We start from the raw sequence: 20,228 nt of genomic DNA on the forward strand, positions 1-20,228 counted from the left end.
AAGATAGTCTCCTACGCTCGTTTTTAGGGCCAGTCGTCAATCCCATCGTTGAGATTTATGGAAGTCATCAGTGTTATGCCAGATATCGAAACTACCACATATATTCACTAAACTTGTACATTCAAAATTTAATCTTGTCAAGAAGTTTGAGAATAAACTTATGAAGTGACTCCTGGCCAGGGTTCAAACCTTTCACAGTATAAATTTTGTCGCGTTACTAATTTCATTTCTGCATTTAACTCACTCAGTATAAAGATATAAGTTTCGTGGTTTACCGGTAAATATACTCATATTTTGATGAAGCTGAAAGGGAGCGCTTAGCTCTGAGTCCAAATATCAATAAAGTTGTGTAGAATATGAATTCATGCAGGCTCTAGGACTCATGCAACTCACCCCTTCTCAAATTAAAACTGCGAGCGACCAAAAGAAATTCTCTACGATTTTCTGAAGTTTAATTTTTCACATTTCACTCCCCAAGTTATTCTAGCTTTCCGCAGTCGTAGAAAAAAAAAAGGAAACCTAAAATTTTCGGATTCAAAAATGTGATAGAGAGAGAAATCATAACAATTCTCACTCGGTTACTACTCAGATTGCATCTAAAATTTTTGGGAAAGTAATACCGAAGCCCTTGAATTTTCGAAAAGACTCAAGTTCCCCTAGGATGACCGAACAGATACAAACTTTACAGCTTCTCTTAGAATGCATTTCAAGAGATCTAAAAGTACTCTGGATAGCCAAAAAAGTGTCTTCAATGCATTTAGGAGGAAACCGTCGTTGGGTGCCCCTGAGCAAAAGGGTTGCCTGATATAAAAGACTGAAAGTCAAATTATGAAGAAGCCATAAAAAAAACGATGTTCCCGAAAAACTCAACAATTCCCCCTGTTTCCAAAAGAGTTGGCAGGAGATCCCTTCGGAAGGCAATGGTTATGTAATTTCCTCAGGCTTCCCCAAAAAACTTGGCGGACCCTTGTTGTACCTGATACGGCGTGATTAACTGTTTGTCGACACTGACTTGCGTAAAGGCCCTGTAACAATAAGTAATTTCTCTTGCAACTCGTCTGAAAAGAGTAAGCCGACAGGATTATAGCCTGCGAGCAAACTCTTTTTTGGGCGGGGAGAGTCGCGAGAATTCACACGAGAGCCGTACTTGAAAGTGCGAGGGGAGGGGAAAGAAAGGAACGCGCCGGCCCGAGGCCTGGGAATAGTAACCCATCAAAGAAGAGGAAGTCTGGATCCCAGCATATATTATTTGCCATCAAAATGGCGTCTACTCCTGCAAGCAGTGAAGTCGATCCCGAGGAAGACACGGGTACTGTAAAGTTTGGTACGCAGAAGACGGGTCGAGCTGCCGAATATCCAGACTTTGCAATTATTTGGTCATTTCTGGAGAACTTTAGGCACCTTTTGCACTTCCCTGATCTTTCATTAGATGACCTGGAGGATGGATTCAACAGCCATAATTCTGAAAACGGTAAGCCTAATTGATGGTCAAATTTTAATTGATGTGTCATTTATCTGCAGCATTTAGGGCGTTTTTCTGGGAAATTATTTTAACCAATCCTCTTTACTTCCAACAAAATGCTGGCTAGTTCCCTTTTGTGGCTCTAATTTCACGAATGGCTGTATTTCGCTTCTCCGGTACATTTAGCTTTTGTTAGACGGCCGAACAAAGCGCTTTTATTGAGCTGTTAGACAGCTGCACTGTTTCTTTGCATTGTCACTTCCCCAACTGAGTTTATAACTTACAGCTCAACTTGCTCTGCGTTACTCCAAATTGCGTGATCATCTCAATTCCTTTTTAATCTCGCCGAAAATAGTGCACGTTTCTGCCAGTCTGTAGATTTCATTCGGCCCAAGCAACGTTTGTATGAAGAAATATCGCCAGCATTGACGACAATATGATAATTTTTGTGTTAATTTGGCGCGCTTTTCTCAGTGGCCTCGGGGCTGAATTTATACAAACCTTGGTCATTTCCCAGGATCATTTTTAAAAATTAATTTTTTGTTGCCGTCGAGGTTCCCGTAATGATAATCGTTTTAACATCTGGGTCGGAAAATCGGATCTTCGCGAAGCTTAAATGTTATTATATACAGATACTTCCAATTTTTTAAAAGAATATAATGGCATATCTTCCATTTTATAGGTGGGTGTACTAGGAAAGTACCAGTTAAGTAGACCTAAAGAATAACATGAGCTCATGTACACTTAAGATCATTGTGAGATTACTTATTGGGATACATATAAGTGTTCACATTGGGCTACATTGGATAAAACTTTTGCACCCTCCCAGGGTGAGGGGAGACAGAATTCTCCAGGAGTAATGTAAAAAAATTGGATCTCCTTAGGGGTGAGACATTAGATCTTCTTACAAATTTTGTGTAAGAAGATCTTCAGGGATGAACAATGAATTCATTTAATTTTTATTATTATACGTGAGATATTATAGCAAAACATCACAGACCCATGTTTATTCCCTTAATCCGTGATATCCACTTACTTAAGGATGCAGTTAAAAGAACTTGATCAAAGATCAAAGCATTTTCTCTTAGAAGGTGATCACTTAATTTAATTCTCATAACGTAATCTTTTGATTCTCTATGAAAACTGTTGAGAAAATCAATGTGGTCATTCTTGGGACAAGAAGTGAAGGGTTAACAATAATGAATACTGTAAAATTCCAAAAATAAGCCCCAGGGCTTATATTTTTCAAAGGCCTTTTAGAGGGGCTTATTTTCGAGGGGGCTTATCTACGGAGGGAAATGTGTCTTTCAAAATCGATTGAGCTAGCCTTATAGTTGAAAGTAAATTTAGTGTTTTTGCTTTGTGTTGCTTTGTATTTGAGGGTAGGTAATTCTCCAAGTACAAGCCCCCGGGGGGCTTATATTTGGAGGGGCGATTTAATGGCGGATTTTTTGTGTTACCGGATTGGGGAGCTTATACTTGGAGGGGCTTATACATGGAAGGGCTTATTTTCAGAATTTTACGGTATTATAGTGTCTTGAGACTAAAACTACTGCAGAAGTGTAGCGTCTGTGTATGCACGTACGCCTGCATGTACAGCAGAAATCTGGAATTTCTTTTTATTTCTTGAAAGCATTTTTTATCCTAAAATCAGAATGACTGATAACTCTTTCGCAGAATGTTCGGTTTTTTTGTGTGTAAGTATATCCTTTATCCTTTTATCATAATCAGTAAGAAATGTTAAAGTGGGATGAAAAACGAAAAGATGTGCCTTGCCTGCAACCTCACTGCATTTTCCTTCATATTTACATACTGAAAATGTCCCGCAGAAAATGCTGGAAGTGGTAATTTCGGAACCCTAAATTTAAACATTTTCTGGGGGAGTACAGCTCCGAGACCCCGCTTGTTTTGAGCACTTTCTTCGCTCTAACTTTTCTTCCCGTGCAGAGACCTTCTAAATCTCACACTTTGCTTGTGAAATAGTTACCATATCTAGCTGGCAAGTATTCCAGCTGCTCCTTTGTGAATTTACTGGATTTGCCCTTGTGATATACTGGTAATACCTTTCATAGAAGCAGCATACAGGGCTGGCTCTAAGGGCCAGGGACCAGGGATTTTATCCAGCTACTACAAACATGACCCCTGCTAACTTTCAGTGATTGTGTTAAATGTGCCTCTGCGTCCTGCATCCATCACACGTAAAAATTCCCAAAGAAGCAAAAGAATTCATGGCATGCATCCTGTAGGATGCAAAGATTGATCGATTGATCTGAACATGTCATCTTGTGTATTTGTAGAAATATCCCATTCGTGTAATTTCTGTGGCAGTTATTATGGCTGTTGTTTAACAGTGCACATTTCTTTAAGCCTTTGTTGTGTTTTATAATAGAAGGTCTGTATTTTAATTTCAATGTACTGTAATACAGAGTTTTGGAGTCTGTGTTCAGATTAACTGTCTGGCTACATAAAGGCCTGAGCATTTTCAATTGTGGACTTGATTTTTTTAACCAAGACTCATTGGTTCTGGACTGGGACTCACCATAACTATTTGTAACAATTTCACTGAACATTCATGGGAAGCAAAACTAGATTAGAACCAAAAGATTTTTTCTGGCAGTTGAATTCCCCACCTACTAATTACATATACCTGACAACTTGACGTCTTAGCTTGGTGACAGCCGTAAGCCCTGAACTTGCATTAGTTATCGTAACTTTTTTCTTGTTAAAAATTAGTGAAAGGACACCTTCAGTGTCTCTGCCAACTTTATAGTACAAGAAAAATGACTGATTGTTTAGCCTGTATTCTTTTCTAGGCAATGTTTTGCTGATTGAAGAACTTTTTAGGAAGCTTTTAAGAAGAATTGGAGTATCTGTAAACCCAGAAAGATGGGAAAAATCTCTGCTTAAGGTTTGTATCTATCAATAATAATCAATAACCAGACCAAATCTTACCTTAAGTGAGAGAAAATACTTTTACTGTAAAACTTTGCAGTTTCACATAATAAGAATAGATACTACAGGCTGTTGTTTTTTTCCTTTTGTGCAGTGTGTTCATTCTAGAAATTCTCCGGAGTAGGACATCTTTGCATACACTGTAGCTATTGTGATAATAGCTTTGACACACCCCCACTGTTCTCAACCCCCCATGTATCCCTCAGTATTGTACCAAAAGTTGAGTAACATGTTTTATTCATTTGAAACTGTTGTTTTTCAAGGTTGCTAAAGAACATGGCTTGGTCTGTGCATGGGATTTAGAGCAGTTTGGCTACCAGGAACTAGAAGTTTCATACAAGCTGGAACTCTTTAAGGTTGTGAAAAACATCTTTTGAATTTTCACATGGCCTTTTGTTAACATATTAGTATTTACCTACATATAGACTGCACCTGTGCAAAAGCCACACTCCAAACAGTCAACTGGTTTATTTTGTGGATTAAAATGTACATGTAATTTATTGCAATGAAAAGTCATATATCATGGCAATTCCTCTCAAAGGAGCTGTGTCATGAAATTTATCAAAGTTTGCAATGTGGGAACTGCCTTAAATTGAGTGAAATATAAAAATAGCTGCTCAAAACGTTAAAGAAAGAAAGAAATATCACAGTATATACAAAAGAAGGCATGGATGGGCAAATTTAAAGCAGATTAAAATGAGTTGCAAATTAGGTTTTTGAAAACTTGTCAGCATAAAGTTTTTCAAAGTTATTTTTGGTTATTTGTTACATCGGTTGCAATGCTTGGGAGACATTGTTTGTTTTCAAGACAAAAAGTTGTGAATTTGTCATTTGCCAGTTATATCTTCACTTAGGTTAAGGCCATAGCACGTGTAATTGGCAAAATTAACAAAATGAGCTACACAGCTGTGACACTTAAAGTTAGGCTCAGTCCCCAGCCTTGGGTTGTCTCAATACGCCTGCGGTACTCGGGACACCCAAGGCTGAAGACTGAGCCTACCTTAAAAGTAGTCAGAGTGCTTTTTCACAGATGCAATTTAAGCTAAAGTAGAGACAGAGGAGGGTGGTTAGTTTATAGCTCTTTTCTATAAGTTTACTGAAGCACCGTCAAGTTGGACTGGATTTTTTTTGCAGATGTACATGTATAAGCCAAGTGAATGCATGAATAACATTCACTGTAGCTTGGTATATATGTCACAGGTGAAAATTAAATTCAGGTTAAAATAATTTTAAACCTAGAGTGATTCTCTGTTAAATTCTTTTGTCTCTTAGACCTAATTATTCATGAATTAGGACTAGGAGACAAAGGAAAATGAGAATCAACCTAGGTTAAAACATTTTAACCTAAATTTAATTTTGATAGTTGGGATGTCATGAAAACATAGCCTGCATAGCAGGCGCTTGGAAGTAATGGGCACAGGAAAAAACAGGGTTGCACGAGGGAGACATTTGAGGCGAGAGAATTGTTTTCTGTCAAAATTTTTGATGGATCTTGCAGCAGCTGCCAGGTAATTAGACTGGGCTGGGAAACAATTTTCATGGGCTTCTCAGGCAGGCGCTCCTTCTCCCCTTGCGTCTCCCTCACACACGCATGTTCTTTCTTGCGCCCATTACCTCGAAGCACCTGGTACACAGGCTACCAAAACAGTCCTAGTGAAAATAAGATGCGCTGTAACTGGGACATGGGGAAGGTGATAGTGGCCTCCTCTCTCTGTCTCTCTCCATCCTCTGCTTGTCTTTTGCATCAAGTCTTCCACGATCTCTGTATGTTTCCATCTTGGAGCCTGGAACAGCCTAACAAAGATATTTCTGTACAAGGAGATTCAATGGTTGTTGTAGTCTTTTGTTTCTATTTTGTTATCTGCAGGTGTTACTTGAATGCCAATTTGATCAGAATGAAAAACTCAAGAGTTCAGTAAATAAAGGTTTTGATGCTGAGGATCTTCGCATGCAGCCCATTGGACGAGATTTGGATGGATTTATTTACTGGTATCATGAGGTATCAGAGACTTATTCAGTGAATTTTATCAGTGAGGCAAATTATACATTGAGAATATTTCCCCGTTTCAGATTGGCTAAAGTTGGCCTTCATAGCACGTGCCAAAAAAAATAAAATGGATGCAAGAAAAAAATGCAGCGCGCAAGGGAGACACTTGTCTTCCTTCCCGTTATTCTTTATTTAATGCCAGAGAATAAAACCCTCCTCGATCAGCATAATTCTTCAGATTATACTCAGCCAGCCTCATCAACTGATTGCTAATTAGTTGGACTTTCTCAGGCAGTGGGATATTTTGGGTTAATCCGTGACAGACCCCTTACAATTCCTGCAGGGAGTCATCCCAGAAATGTTGAACAAAATCTTATTTTTCTGCTTCCCTGCAAGAAGAGTCTGTCACTCCTTTTCCATGATATGTTTGACGAGTAGCGCTGTCAGTTGTAACACCGTTTGATCTAACCCGTCATAGTTTACAATTTCAACAAAACCAATCGGTTTATGGAGCACGTATTAATAATATAGAGGCAATGTATTCTCACAATCCGTTTTCACTCTCACATCTGACCTTTCTTTTGACCGCTCGGGCGCTCGTTCTCAACCTAGACCAAGTACGTGCCGTTTTGCAGTCTAACAATGAATGGAAGGTCGCGTGAAAAGGTAATTGACTTTATGTTAACGCGAGGCCTTTTATATACAATGCCTCTAGTTTATTTACGCACGTAAAAATTACGCGATAGGGGAAATCCACTCTAAGAGACTTTTAGATTTATTTTTTCAATTTCTAAGGTCAGGAAATGAGCTTTCAAAGTATTATTTGTTTTTGAAAGGACGATTGTAATGGTGTGCGAGTGTATACCACAGAGGAAGATGAAGTGAATTGTGAATCGTGGAAATTGTTAGCGGGGTAAGTACATGTGTAGATAAAACAAGTCTATTCCAAAATACAGAAGGTACTGCGCATAGCAGAATACAGTAAGGCAATACAAGAGAGGAAACTGGACCGAGTCAACCTTCGCAAAGACTTCTGGGACTGTTATTATAGATAACAACAACAACAACAACAACAACAACAACAAACTTTATTAATAAAAAGATAATATTACAGAAGTGTTGCCCGCAGCTAGCAGGGCTACTCGAGGCGGGACATTGAGTGCAAAATATGAAATTAAGACTAAGGTTAACTAAGCAAGGTTTACAGTTTACAAATAAATTGAATAAAAATCGTAATATGGATGAGGACTAGCTAACACAATAAAGAAGAACGAATTAATCAAAAAATAAATTGTTAAAGTAGAACTAATAAGTAAAACTTTATTTTTCGATATTTTTGGCTAATTTGACGTGTTCAATTAAGGTGGGCGTATCAATATAGTCACCTTCTAAATTCAAAATATCAAAAAGTAATTTGTGGAGTGTTTTTTTGAATTTTATTCTTGGGGAGCTGTCGGATGTGACAGGGTATCTCATTCTACAGCTTTGCCCCAAAGAGAGAGAAAGACAGTTTATCGGAACTATTAACATAAGAATTTCCTGAAGCCGATGCTCTTGGCTTCATCAGATAATTAGAGGCGTATGTTAATGAGGGAACAAATGTAAACAAGCATTCGCCCATACACTGGACTGTTCACAGTCCTCTATTTTTCCGTAAGGTCGTCGAGATCGAACGCTTTGCGTTACGGGTTGCCATCTCGCATGAGTCTCAAAACTACCTAGGGGGCGGGGGCGGTTTGGGAGGAAGCGAGGAAAATCAAGGTGGCCGCCATTAACGGTAAGACGCGCTATATCTCTACGATCTCACGAAAAAATAGGGGACTGTGAACAGTCTACCCATACACCTTAATGCTTTGGTTTTCATACAGCGAAACTGATGAACTAGTCGCTGTTGTTGAATTCCTCGAGTCGAAGTCAGAGGTCAATCCAAAGGAAATTGCTCTGGAGAAACGAAAGGAAATGAAAAAGAAACGAGATATCAAGAGTCCTGGAAAGAAGAAAGGAAAGAAAGGTTAGACTTACAACTGAACTACAGGCCTGCAGACACGTTCTCTACTTTGTTTCGAGTTGCGAGTGAAGCGAGCGGTGAGGGTTGGCGCGAGAGAGCGGCAAAGCCACGAGGGGCTTCGTTTACCCGCTTCTTGCTCTCTTGTCTCCTTTTTGTGTCTGTCTTTCGAGCGTGATTTCTACCGTTATTGCCCCCCCCCCCCCCCTCCCCGCTTAATTGCAAATAAATGAATGAATTAATACTAATTATAGAGAGCTTTATTACTACTACAGTAAAACCTAACAAACCCTCACCCTCGAGAGTTAGCCAAGTGACCGCCCACCCGATGTGTTCGAGGGTGCTGCTGAACTAAAAAAAAATTCCAACAGACGACGACGACGTCTATAAGCTTATGCCGCAAATGAAGCCATCCTGCGTGCTTTTGCTTATTTGCTTACGTAGTTCTATGGCTCTGCCGGTGCTTTTTACGTTTTTGACAAATTTTTTAGTGATCCAGACCTCGTTTGGACTTCTCATGAAACTTTTACATGTACTTCTTTGTTTTTGTAGGAAAAAAAAAGGAAGATGTTGTGGAGGAAGATTATGACGACGACAATCCATGTGCGAGATGTTTTTCAAACGTGCGACCAGATTCAGTGAGTCCATGTAGTGTATTTACTCCGTACTATTAAAAGTTCACTGTAAATCACTTGAAAACCACATGCGTTTTAGTAATCAGTGTATTTCAAACAACAATTTGCCACCAGGCAAGGTTCCTGGAAATGGCAGGGCACCAAACACTTTCTCCTCCAAACAGATTTATGTGGACATTTAATCTGTTAACTGCTGTTTGTAAGTCGTATTTTGCGCTGGTCATAATTACAGACACCTTAGCGGAAACTCTGGAACTAAGATGAAATCCAGGACGAGACTGGGAATAAAAGCCTTCGTGTGGACAACAAAGCGCGCATCGTTGCATTCAAGAATTCACGCTTTCGGCGCTTTGCGCTTTACAATCATCGATACCGACTGTTTTCAGCTTAAGGCCAAGGGCGGAGACATGTCATTTATAGTAAACTGAATAAGACTTTTCTGCCGAGTGTAGTCCTGAATAAGACTGCTGTTGACAGTGACTGGCGTTCTGACAACCTGTTTGATAATCATAATGAATTCTTTATTGTCATTTGACCGTATTAACTCTAGCTGCAGTTATGCCGCGATGTTTACAAATTGGTCTGTATCTGCCTTTTTAATGACTATGTCAATTTTATCTTACAGATTCTTCTGTGTGACAAGTGTGACGCCGCCTATCATACAGCTTGCCTTCGTCCCCCTCTGCTAACGGTGCCACAGGGGGACTGGTTCTGCCCTTTCTGCCAACAGGTGGGTTTCAGTTGATTTTATTACGGCACGGAATAACCAGACTGAATTACGCTAGGTCATTTTTCCCGCCACGAAAGTTCTTGTACATAAGATCAAAGAAAACTGCGTCTGAACGCTTGTCCGCTTCTTTCGGAGATAAATTTATCGTGGGCCATAACCATGGCAACGTCAAAACGGTCAAAAGAAGCGACTGTAAAGCCACGGAGGTGTTTTACTCGGGTTTCAAAGTCCTACGGTAAAACAACCAATCAGAGGAGTGGTTATGAAATTTCCCGCGTAAAAGTCGCACTGCACGCAGCGAGTTCCGCGAGAAACAAACTTGAAAGTCGTAGCTTTTGTACTCGGTTTGTAAAACGCCACAATGGATTTTATATCTCAAAAGAAATATCGCGGGGACTGAATTGCATTTCCCACGTCGTGTGTAACGCAGTTGTTATTTTGTGTTGTTTTTGTCTCTAGCTGGCTTTGTTGGAAGTTTTAAAGGAGAAGAAGACTCGTATAGCAGCGCGGATGAAGTTAAGGCAAAGGCAAGCCAAAAGGTGATTTAAAATTATCGAAAACGCTATGGTCTAGTCGGGTGAACATGTCGTTCAATATGTGGTCAGTGGTTGATGATGAATCTCTTGTCTCGAGAGAAACAGTTTGTCGATGCTTTAACGCAGCGTTTCTTTTGAGGACACTAAGTCTGTGCTGAACTGCATCTCACAACATCTCTAATTAACCAGTGGCAGTCGGACATAAATGCACCGTAGTTATAAAAGGTCTAGCTTATCCTTTCTTCCAATGACTTTTTCCCTTAGCGCCTGTTCTGTTGTTAGCTTTAGTCCCGATCAGGGACCATTTGCTACAGCATGAAACCGCAAAAAAGAGTCGATCAAATGGCCTCAGTGATGCCTTTACATTTTTAACAGTCTGGGCGCAGATATCCTTAATATCCACTAATCTCTGCACGTTTCAAACTGGCTTAAAATATTTTATTTTTGTTTTCTTTGTTTGCGCTCGCCGTTTTGTATTGTTTCTTAATTTCCCTCTTTGTTTTTCTTTCCCAATACATCGCAGTGGACAACGCACAATTTGACTGACAATAAACGACTGTTAAACTGTGACAATAGACGGATAGAAACGCACCAATGACATTTCGAGTCTTTATAGCCAATAACATGCACGGCTTAACCGACAGACGACCAATAACATCGACTCTGAACTGACCAATCATGTCAATAACCAGACTTTAATACCATCAACTGACGTGATACAACTCACTTTGACCTTAAAGATGACTACCGCACAGGTTGTCAAGACGTCAGTCACTGTCAACAACAACAGTCCTATACAGGACTACGTTCACCCGGATGATCATGTTAAACCGACTTATGAAATGACTTCGGGTTCAAACCTTTTACAGTTTTACATTGCAAATATCTTCTTGTTCTTAATAACACTAGTCGTTAACCACCAGAACACAAACTCCTCCCTGTCACTCTCTTTTTTCATTTTAGGAAATACTGAATCTTCAAAATTTATACTCCAAGGTCAGTCTTAGGAGATTTTCGAGTCAAATTTTCCAAGCAACATTGTAATCGATTTAAAGGAGTTTTCTTTGTATGTCGTTTATATCTTTGAAGTTGCTTAGGTATTGCTGTAAATCCCGTAGGAAGCTCCTTCAGAGGGGGACTGGGGACGTGTTAAGTTTACGCGATAGCCATAGAAAGAAAGAAACTAAGTTACACGGCGCAGTGATTTCTGTGATGGACGAAGCAAAGAATTGTCTTGAAAATCAGATGATGCATACCGTAAATGACCTAATCAACGCCCGCCTTTAAATAAACGCCTCCTCTACGCCTATAAAATTGTATCAGACGCCCTTCTCTAATAAAGTTTAATAGACGCTTCCTTTGAGAATCACTCCAAAATACAAGGAATTAGCAAAAAGGAGCAAAATCATTAAATTCCTTCAGTTTCTTGCTTGATGAACAAGACTTTGCGGCGGTATTTCATCTTGTTCAATGTCAAGTTCAAATTGAGGATAGACTAACGATGGCAACACAATAACCCTGAGCAAGCGTTCTGACATCGATGTTGGGATTTGAAAGAGCGATATGGATCTCTAGACGGTCTAGACGTATCAATTGGTGGATTGGATATTCCGTTATTTTTTTATTTACTACGATATTTTAATATTGATATTTCCGCCGAAAGTATATTAGTTTTGTTGAGTTTGTTACAGTTATGAGAATAAACGCGTCTCCCTTTTAAACGCCTCCTTCCTTCTAAGCGCCCCCGTTTGGAGCCCTAAAATTAAACAGATGTCCCGGCCGTTTATTAGGTCATTTACGGTATTGTACTGTACTTTGATCTGTCTATATGGAGTGGGAATGGTTCATTCATGATAAAACCAGTAATACATTTTGCAAGAGCCTGTTGCCGCTAATCGGTTCCTGGTTTTTGTGAGGAAATAAAAAGTTATTCATTGAGAGGGGTGGCTGATAGCTTTTTTTCTCTTAAGGGGGTTAGAAAAGACGTTTATCAGTAAATTTTGGACAATTGTACTTAAGAAGTGAGAGAATAGTCCTGATGACCATCAAGTTTGGCAAAAATAGTGGTACTCAATGTTCATATAGGGAAAACAGAACAGATTTTTTTCCCAATTGGCGAAAACTTTCCAAATGACAGTGGCATTTAATAATGTCAAGAAAACTAAATAATTAGTCGAATATTTCATGTTCCTCCAACAGGGAAACGTTTAGACAAATCGAACTGACCTGTCAGTGTTTTCAGTACGATTTATTACGGAACTGAAGACATATTTGAACTGATATGAAAGACTTGAAAAAAGGAGTAGTTAGACTTCCACATGAACCATTTGGGGCGTTTCTTATCTTAAGCAAACCATGCGATAGCATTTTTTAGCTTAGATAATTCTTGACTGTTTGCCATCGTGGTAATTAAATTACCGTTTCATTCCGAATAGTTTTGGGAAACTGCCCACCTACCCCTTCCCTAATCCAACATTTTGCCTTAAGTGAGAAGTAAGTATTAACGTAGGCTTAGGGGAGGGGCAGGTTGGCAGTTTTCCAGAAAGGTAAAATGGTCCGATTATTTTTCCCAAGCCTTTCTTCTATCTAACTGTAAGTCACACTTTTTGCTGATTAAGAATCTCCAGACTTACATTTGTCCAATAAAGCACCTAATATATAAGAATTAATTAATCCTAACAGATAAAACATGTTCTAAGACGAAAAAGAACTGATGGTTAGACGACACTTGAGCAAATCAAAGTGTCTGTGCTGGACCGTTAACAACAAATGTGTACAGTCTACTATCTTAACGAACACCTGTATAAGACAGACACTTTGGTAAAACGAACACCTACAGTTGTTCCCTGTATTTTCTCCTTCCTTTTAGTTAACGCTCTATAAAACGGAACTCTCTCCAAGACGGACACAGTTCCGGTCCAAAAGGTGTCCTTTTTGGACGGAGCTGACTGTAGCTTCATAGAATATCCGTACTTTCCTTACAGGGGATTGAATCATCATATAGCAGTTTGATTAATTAACGTTTAATGTTTTAATTTGGACCTGTCAATCTCACTCTGTCTCTAATTGAAACAAATTTCCAGTAGATACAATTTAGAGAAACTACCCAGGCTGATTTCCCATTACGCTTCCAATATGTTAGAAATGCATTAGCCTGACACTGAAATCACAAGCTTGCTTGTTATGTGGAAGCTTCTTTCCTCTGCTATTTTTAGTGAGAAATAAGGATGTCTCCAGCTGTCGGCACAGCGTGCCAATGAATATGGCAACTGTTTCTCATTAACTGGAGTTGCTCTGAGTCCGTTGATTGGCGCGCGAACCATCATGGAGAGGATGGCCACGAGTGGCAGATCAACGACTTCATAGTTTTTGATCACCGTAATTCGAGCGAACGATACCTGTTATAGTGTAGGTACGGGCCACACTTATGGTATCCCATTTGATTCCCTTTTTCAAAATTTGGATCATTATTTGGGAAAGTATTATATTCCTGCTGTTTTTGGTATTTCCTGCTGATGCGACTTTATGAAGGTGCTTTTAAAAGTAACTAACATCTCATTATTGTATTTTTCCGTGCGCATGCGCAGACGATTGGTTTCTAACATTACATCTGGTTTATTTTGTTTTTTCCTTCTTAGGTTGGGCTTCGCTGGTATCGATTTAAATAACATTTTACAGGTATCTCCTTTTACATGTTATGTTTTTGAATTTATAAAACTACCTTCCTAAGCGGTGATTACTTTACTCTACATCCTACACAAGGTTTTTCTTCTATCATTGTAGTAATTTTAGTTAAATCGCATGTACAGTAAATTCCCAATCGTAGAAAACCTTGATTTAGTTGCTATTGCAAAATCGCATTACAACATTTCATAAAGTAAATTTATTAAGGACTTTGTTAACAAATTGTTGAGTCTTATGTCACGAAATCTATCTCGGTAGCGTTACAAGCTTTGTATCAATCAACCAATCTCTAACTGATATTTTATCACAAAATAATCAAGTCATGCTGTCGGATTTATTTGCCGACGAATAAAGGGAATGATCACTGTTATTTTTAAACATATTGTACTGATTGATTCCCTAAAATGTACGATAACAGTGTGAAGAATATAGCTGTTCAAATGAAGCTTCGAACAGGGTTACATTTAGTTTAAATTGTGTTTTTCATTTCCTATAGAAAACCTCTGACGACGAGGAAGATCAAGGGATCAGGCGTTCTGGGCGCTCAAGAAAAAACGTCGACTACACTTTTAGGGAATTTGAAGACGACATCACATCTGCCGTTGAAAATGATAAAAAGAGATTTAAAGGAGAAGAGGTCAATGGAGAAGATCAGGGTTTACTCTTTTCCAAACCCGCATACGAGACGGGCAGGTTGCTCGGGACGGGACAGCGCAACACCCGCAGATCCCGCAGGTTAATGGACCTTGATTACGAGAGCGACTCAGAGTCGCGGACGAGTGGGTACGAGTATGAAGGAAACTCTGAAGAAGAGAGTCAGCAATCCAGCACTTGGCACGGGAACCTCAGAAGAAAGAGAAGGATTATTAACGAGGACGATGAAGATGATGGCAGTAACAACGACGTCGGGAATGAAAACACAAAGGATCTCAAAGTCACGGAAACCGGACAAGAGGCCGAATGTGACAATGTTAAAGAAGGGGAAGGCAGCGACGCGAAAGCAGTGGAGTCAGTTGTGGATAAAAAACAAGATAGCGATTACAGAACAGAGGAAAAACCCGACGGAAAAGAAGGGAAGACTTTGGAGGAGAACAAAAACGCCACAAGTGAAAAAGCTGCGAGCTTAGAGAAAGAGTCTAAAGCAGTGGTCAATACTACTGCGACAACTGCCCCTTCTCAAAACGCAGCTCCCTTAGGAAACAAGATTCATCCACATTCCCGGATAGCCACCGTCGCTCCGGTTGCTCGAAATCCGCCCGTCGCCAACGTGAAGAACTACAGAATACCCCCAGACTACCCCCCAGAGGGGGTGTTTCCACACCCTCCTAATTTTGACATGCTGAAGGCCCAGCTGCCTACAAAACAGGCACCCAATTACCTTACACCGAATTTTGGAGCTTCAAACGTCGCTACGTCAAATATCCCCGGAAATAATTTCACAGAAGCTGGAAATCTCCATTCCAACAGTGCTCCGGGTGTTCCTCAGGGAGGATCATCATTTCCAGGGGCACAGCAGGTCCCAAATGTCAGGACAAACTTTAGAGGACCCAGTTTTCCCGGCACAAACTTTAATTTCCCCAACACAAACTTTGGAGGTCAAGAAGGAACAAACTTTGGTGGATCGTTTGTTGGAGGGATGAACAATTTCGGACCCGGTGTAGGAGCCAATTTCGGTGGTGCGTCAAATTTTGGTAGAAATAACGCCACTGTTAGCGGTATGGGAGACTTTAGTGGTATGAAAAGCCGACCTCACACACAGAGCGTACCCGGCTCCATCTGGGGAGGTCAGAATGACTTTAATAGCATGTACAATTATCAGCAATTTCCCCAGCAAAGCGGAACGACGCCAGTAGCGTTATCGGCTCCCGCGAAGACTCAAACTTTACCACCACCCTACCCCTCTGGGGCGCAATTTGTTGGAAACCGTCAATACGGAGGTTATAACCAACAGATTTCAACAAACTCTAACATTCAGAGTAACTACATGTCACCTCAACAGAGTGGAAATTTTCCGGATGCCAATTATCTCCCCGCCCCACCACAACAGCCCCCGCCTCCATACACGGCGAATAGTTCGCAGAATGCGAACTTGTACGCGAACACTTCTCAAGAAGGCGGCAGTCTTGCTGGAAACCAGTGGACTTATCCCGAGGGTTACGGGTATTATCCCGCGCAAGGGAGCACTGCAGGACAAAGCTTCTAGAGTGAGATATATTTGCTATCTGCAACCTCGTCCCGGTTCCTCAAATCTGGTTGAATATGAAGTGTAAGCACTGAAGAAGCCGGGCTTACGGCATTGAATATATATATATTTTTTTTCTTTTTACATGTAATTTTCAGCGGCACATTTCAGTTAAATGACCATTTTAGGCATACGTATTTTCAGCGTTAGCTATTTCAAAGTGAAAAGGGTTTTGTTGGAACGTTAATCAATGGCAGGTTAACTTCAATATCCACCGCGGTCAAGCGTTAATGGTTTTTCATTTTATTCAAGGGGACTGTAAAGGAAAAAAATTGGGTAACTGGGATGTAAGAAATAGTAGCTAGTTGACGACGATGCTTTAATTTTCCTTTCATAATAAGTTCGCGATCAAAACAGTTGTCGCAAATGGTGCAGATAAGAATGTTTTTTCAAAAAAAAAAAAACTTAGTGAAGCAATAGGGCAATGATCAGGATCAAGCTTTTTATTTTTAAATTAAACTGACAGCCTGATCTTTACAGTGTAGATCGCCCTGCTGTTGCCAATCTGACAGGTTTCCACAAATTCTTGACTACTTTAGTGGGTTCTCTATAGTTTAGAACCAATGGAAATTTCGAGATACTTTGAAGGTGGAATGAGTGGAATGAAGAAGTAAAAAACCTCTCAACTGCATGACTCTGCCATCAAAACATCTTGGATTGATTGGTTCTGTATAATATAGAATTAATTCATTGTATTAATTAGCCTGTTCCAGGCTCCAACGGAAGATAGTGGGGAAAGCGGATCGACAGAAGTTGCGCAAAAGCCACTTGGGGGCTGGGGAGAGACCAAGTCTCCCCTTCTCTAGTCCCGCCGTTTTTCGCCATATTTCATTGCTCGCTCTCTTTTCTCGCTCGTCTGAACGGACCGAGAACCTGGCACAGGCTATTAATAGACCTCTAGCTTCTATGGTTTGGTTTCCCAATAGAAGTCCCTGGGAAACTTGACCCTTTGTCTCTTCATAAATTATGCGTAGATATGCACGTGATCAAGACGTAATTTGACAGAGACAGTTCTGTAGAGTGTTATCACATGACCTGTATTAGGAAAACAAAAAATAGAGGCTAAAGAGGTCTATTGATCATAAGGTTGCCCACGAGAGTGGGATGGATCTGTGTTGAATTGCCCCAAGGGACCAAGGAACTGTTTTAAGGAACGAATTTAGACCCATTTTCCCATGCAACCTCGTAGTAGCTAATGGGCGTATTCATCGTGACGTCTTTTTTGCTCATTCGCATACGACTTAACCCACAGAAGAAGTAACCGTATATACCAACTAGGTTCAAAAATTAAAGAGCTGGTTAATTTATGCAGTTTGTGCAAGTTTCAGCTCTTTGCAATCAGTAACAAAGAAAAGAACAGCATTAAAAACTGAAAAATTACAATAATGGCCTCATACATTCTTTGTAATTTGGGGGGTTTTTCAAAGACAATTTCTCCGAAACTAGTTGGTATATCGGGCTGAAATTTTCAGAGAGTGAAGCTGTTATGTTCTTTCAATATTCCGAAATTTCAATTTATCATCTTCATCAGAATAATGAGCCTATGCTATTGAGGCAAAAAATGAAAACATGGATTCGTCTATAGAGATGAGATAATTTCACCCAAAAAGTCCCATAATGCGATTCGACACAACAACGACTCAGTGTCAGGTGGTTCGGACATTGGTGAAAACTTTGTCGAGTGCAACGGGGGGGTGATTTGCTCTGTAAATTGCCTTGCAGAATATATATTTTTTCCTCGTCTGATCTCGGTCAACTCCTTTGACACTAATCGTAGATGTTTTTTCTCAGCAATAAAAAAGATGTGTTCTATGAAATTGGCACCCATAAGCGAGACTTAAGGACAGCTAACGAATCGTTTGCCTTAAAATTCAAGCCTGTTCTTCTTGGTGTATTCCTTTTTACAAAATGAAACTCGTAATCAACCAAAGGCCCGTTACATCAAATCAGTTGGTGATTTATGGAGGTGATTTTTCAATTGTAAATAGTATCACATACAGTTAACATACATGGACGTTTTTAAATTTACTTTAATAATAGGCTGAAGTATTGTTAATTAGGTTTATTTTTATGGATTCGAATACATTTTATTTGTTATACGTGTCGAAATTTACAGATAAAACAGCTTTTGTACCAGTGCTCCGATAAATTTTTAGTTTTTTTTTTTTGGCCTTGGTTTCTCATTGCTGTGCTTTCCAGCTGCTTACAGGGGCAGATCCAGGTTTTTTTTTTAGGAGGGGGTGCACTCGTCTCTTGTTCTAATTCAACACCAATAAACCACATAGTTTTTTTTTTCTGCAGAATACCAGTTGTATTAGAAAACCGTAGGTCATCTCAGGGGAGGGTGCCCACCCCCTGCACCCTCCCTCTAGATCCGCCCCTGGCTTAAGTTTTGAATCAACTGGTAGCACATTTTTCCAGCGTTTGACAAGACTTCCTGTGAAGGACTGGAACCTAAAGAACGTTCTGGTCAGTCCCAGTCCCTAAAGAACGTTCTGGTCAGTCCCAGTCCCTCATCCTACTACCCATTTTTATTCAGACAATCAATTGCTCACCTTTGTAGCTGAGTCAATAGATATTTGCTTCGATTTCTCATTGGCTGATGAGATCAATTTGTCCGCGTCTTGTTTCAATACGTAACGTTTTCTTTGGTTGTCCTTTGAAAACTCTGCATTACAAGCAATTGCTTGGAACAACTCCTTTTAAGGACAACTTACAACTCACAAATAAAACGAATTATCATTCAATGCAAATTTTTCTACGTTTTCGTTGGACGACAGCACATCACTTGACCTGCAAATAACTGCCCACAAATAATGGTCTGCTCATATGCAATGTAGTCCAACTGTGTTTGGCTGCAAATAATGTTCTGCCCATCCGTAAATGAAACCAAGCTTTTCTCCTTCATGCGATCGCTTCCAATCCATGAGTTTATTCGTTAAGACTCGATGATCGAATGATAAAACAATTATAAATTTGTTTTTCGGCCTTGGGCGCAAAAAATAAAGAAAGAAATACTGAAAGGAATAATCGCTTGGCACGACTGGAACTAACATGCGAATACAGCTAGACTACGAGTAGTCCCCATAGTAGAGCGAGGAAAACGCGAGCGCGCGTGAAAATCACCCCACGCGAGAAAGGCGAGACGCGGTGGGGTGATTTTCGCGCGCGCTCGCGTTTCGCTCGCTCTACTATCTCTAATATAAGGAAAAATGGGGCCTACTCGTAGTAAGATACAGCCGTCTCTCCTTGCTCCTCTTCGCTAGGGATGTTTAGTGTTGTAGGCGAATTGGCTGATCAGAATCACATGTTTCACTGAAGCTTTTTCACCCTTATTTTCATACTTCATAACATACATTTGTAATTAATAATGGGTTATGTATCATTCGACATTTAATGCAATTTAATCCCTATATGTGGAAAATTTGTAAAAAAAAAATTTTGAAATAATATATTATCATGGCAACAATTTTTTTTATTATGCACCTGTGTTCTCATTTTAATGCTGATAATGCTAATAATTCTAGGTAGTATTCACCTCTTGCAGACAATAGTTTTCACCAATAGAGGATAAAGGGGACAGAGAAGGCATCCCCCATACACACCCTATTCCATAGGTAATTCGTCTCGAGTTATTTTTAGAATCGGGATAAAGTTACCTTGCGCACTGCGTGGATGTTTCGTGGAGGTTTTGCACGACGAAACGCCATGCAAAACATGTCGGGCGAAAGGCAATGAAACCGTAAAGAGATCGAGAGCGTTTCTTAATATTGAAGCAAAATGAGTCGGCGCTCACCTGGGAAAGGGAAATCGCTCGACTCTTTGACAACCCGTGAAATCAGTTTAACTCGAAGTTGTCATAACCTCAGTGCTTTAATAAAATGAGAAATTTCGCCGGTCTATTGAAACCGGTCGTTTGTACAATAAAGCAAGTAGCAAGTAATATTCATATACATGTAATTAGTTTTACAAGTTTGAATTATAAATGATCCTGA

At 39.9% G+C, this 20,228-nt stretch overlaps 1 protein-coding gene across 1 annotated transcript; it reads left to right on the forward strand.

The window, feature by feature from the left end:
• Positions 1-1,260: 1,260 nt before the first annotated feature.
• Positions 1,261-18,382, forward strand: LOC140950481 (uncharacterized). The gene is made up of 11 exons (XM_073399716.1): positions 1,261-1,471; positions 4,276-4,370; positions 4,678-4,770; positions 6,282-6,413; positions 7,238-7,314; positions 8,270-8,412; positions 8,959-9,044; positions 9,667-9,771; positions 10,231-10,310; positions 13,946-13,985; positions 14,488-18,382. The coding sequence occupies exons 1-11, from the start codon at positions 1,261-1,263 to the stop codon at positions 16,192-16,194; spliced, it is 2,769 nt and encodes a 922-aa protein (XP_073255817.1). The 3' UTR covers positions 16,195-18,382.
• The last annotated feature ends 1,846 nt before the right edge of the window (positions 18,383-20,228 follow it).

The sequence above is a fragment of the Porites lutea genome, chromosome 10 (assembly GCF_958299795.1).
Source record: "Porites lutea chromosome 10, jaPorLute2.1, whole genome shotgun sequence".
Lineage (NCBI taxonomy): Eukaryota > Metazoa > Cnidaria > Anthozoa > Scleractinia > Poritidae > Porites > Porites lutea.

Coding starts and splice junctions, on each gene's coding strand:
- LOC140950481 (XM_073399716.1), top strand. CDS start 1,261: ATGGCGTCTACTCCTGCAAGCAGTGAAGTCGATCCCGAGGAAGACACG. Junction 4,771..6,281: donor ACAAGCTGGAACTCTTTAAG/GTTGTGAAAAAC, acceptor TGTTATCTGCAG/GTGTTACTTGAATGCCAATT. Junction 6,414..7,237: donor TTATTTACTGGTATCATGAG/GTATCAGAGACT, acceptor TGTTTTTGAAAG/GACGATTGTAATGGTGTGCG.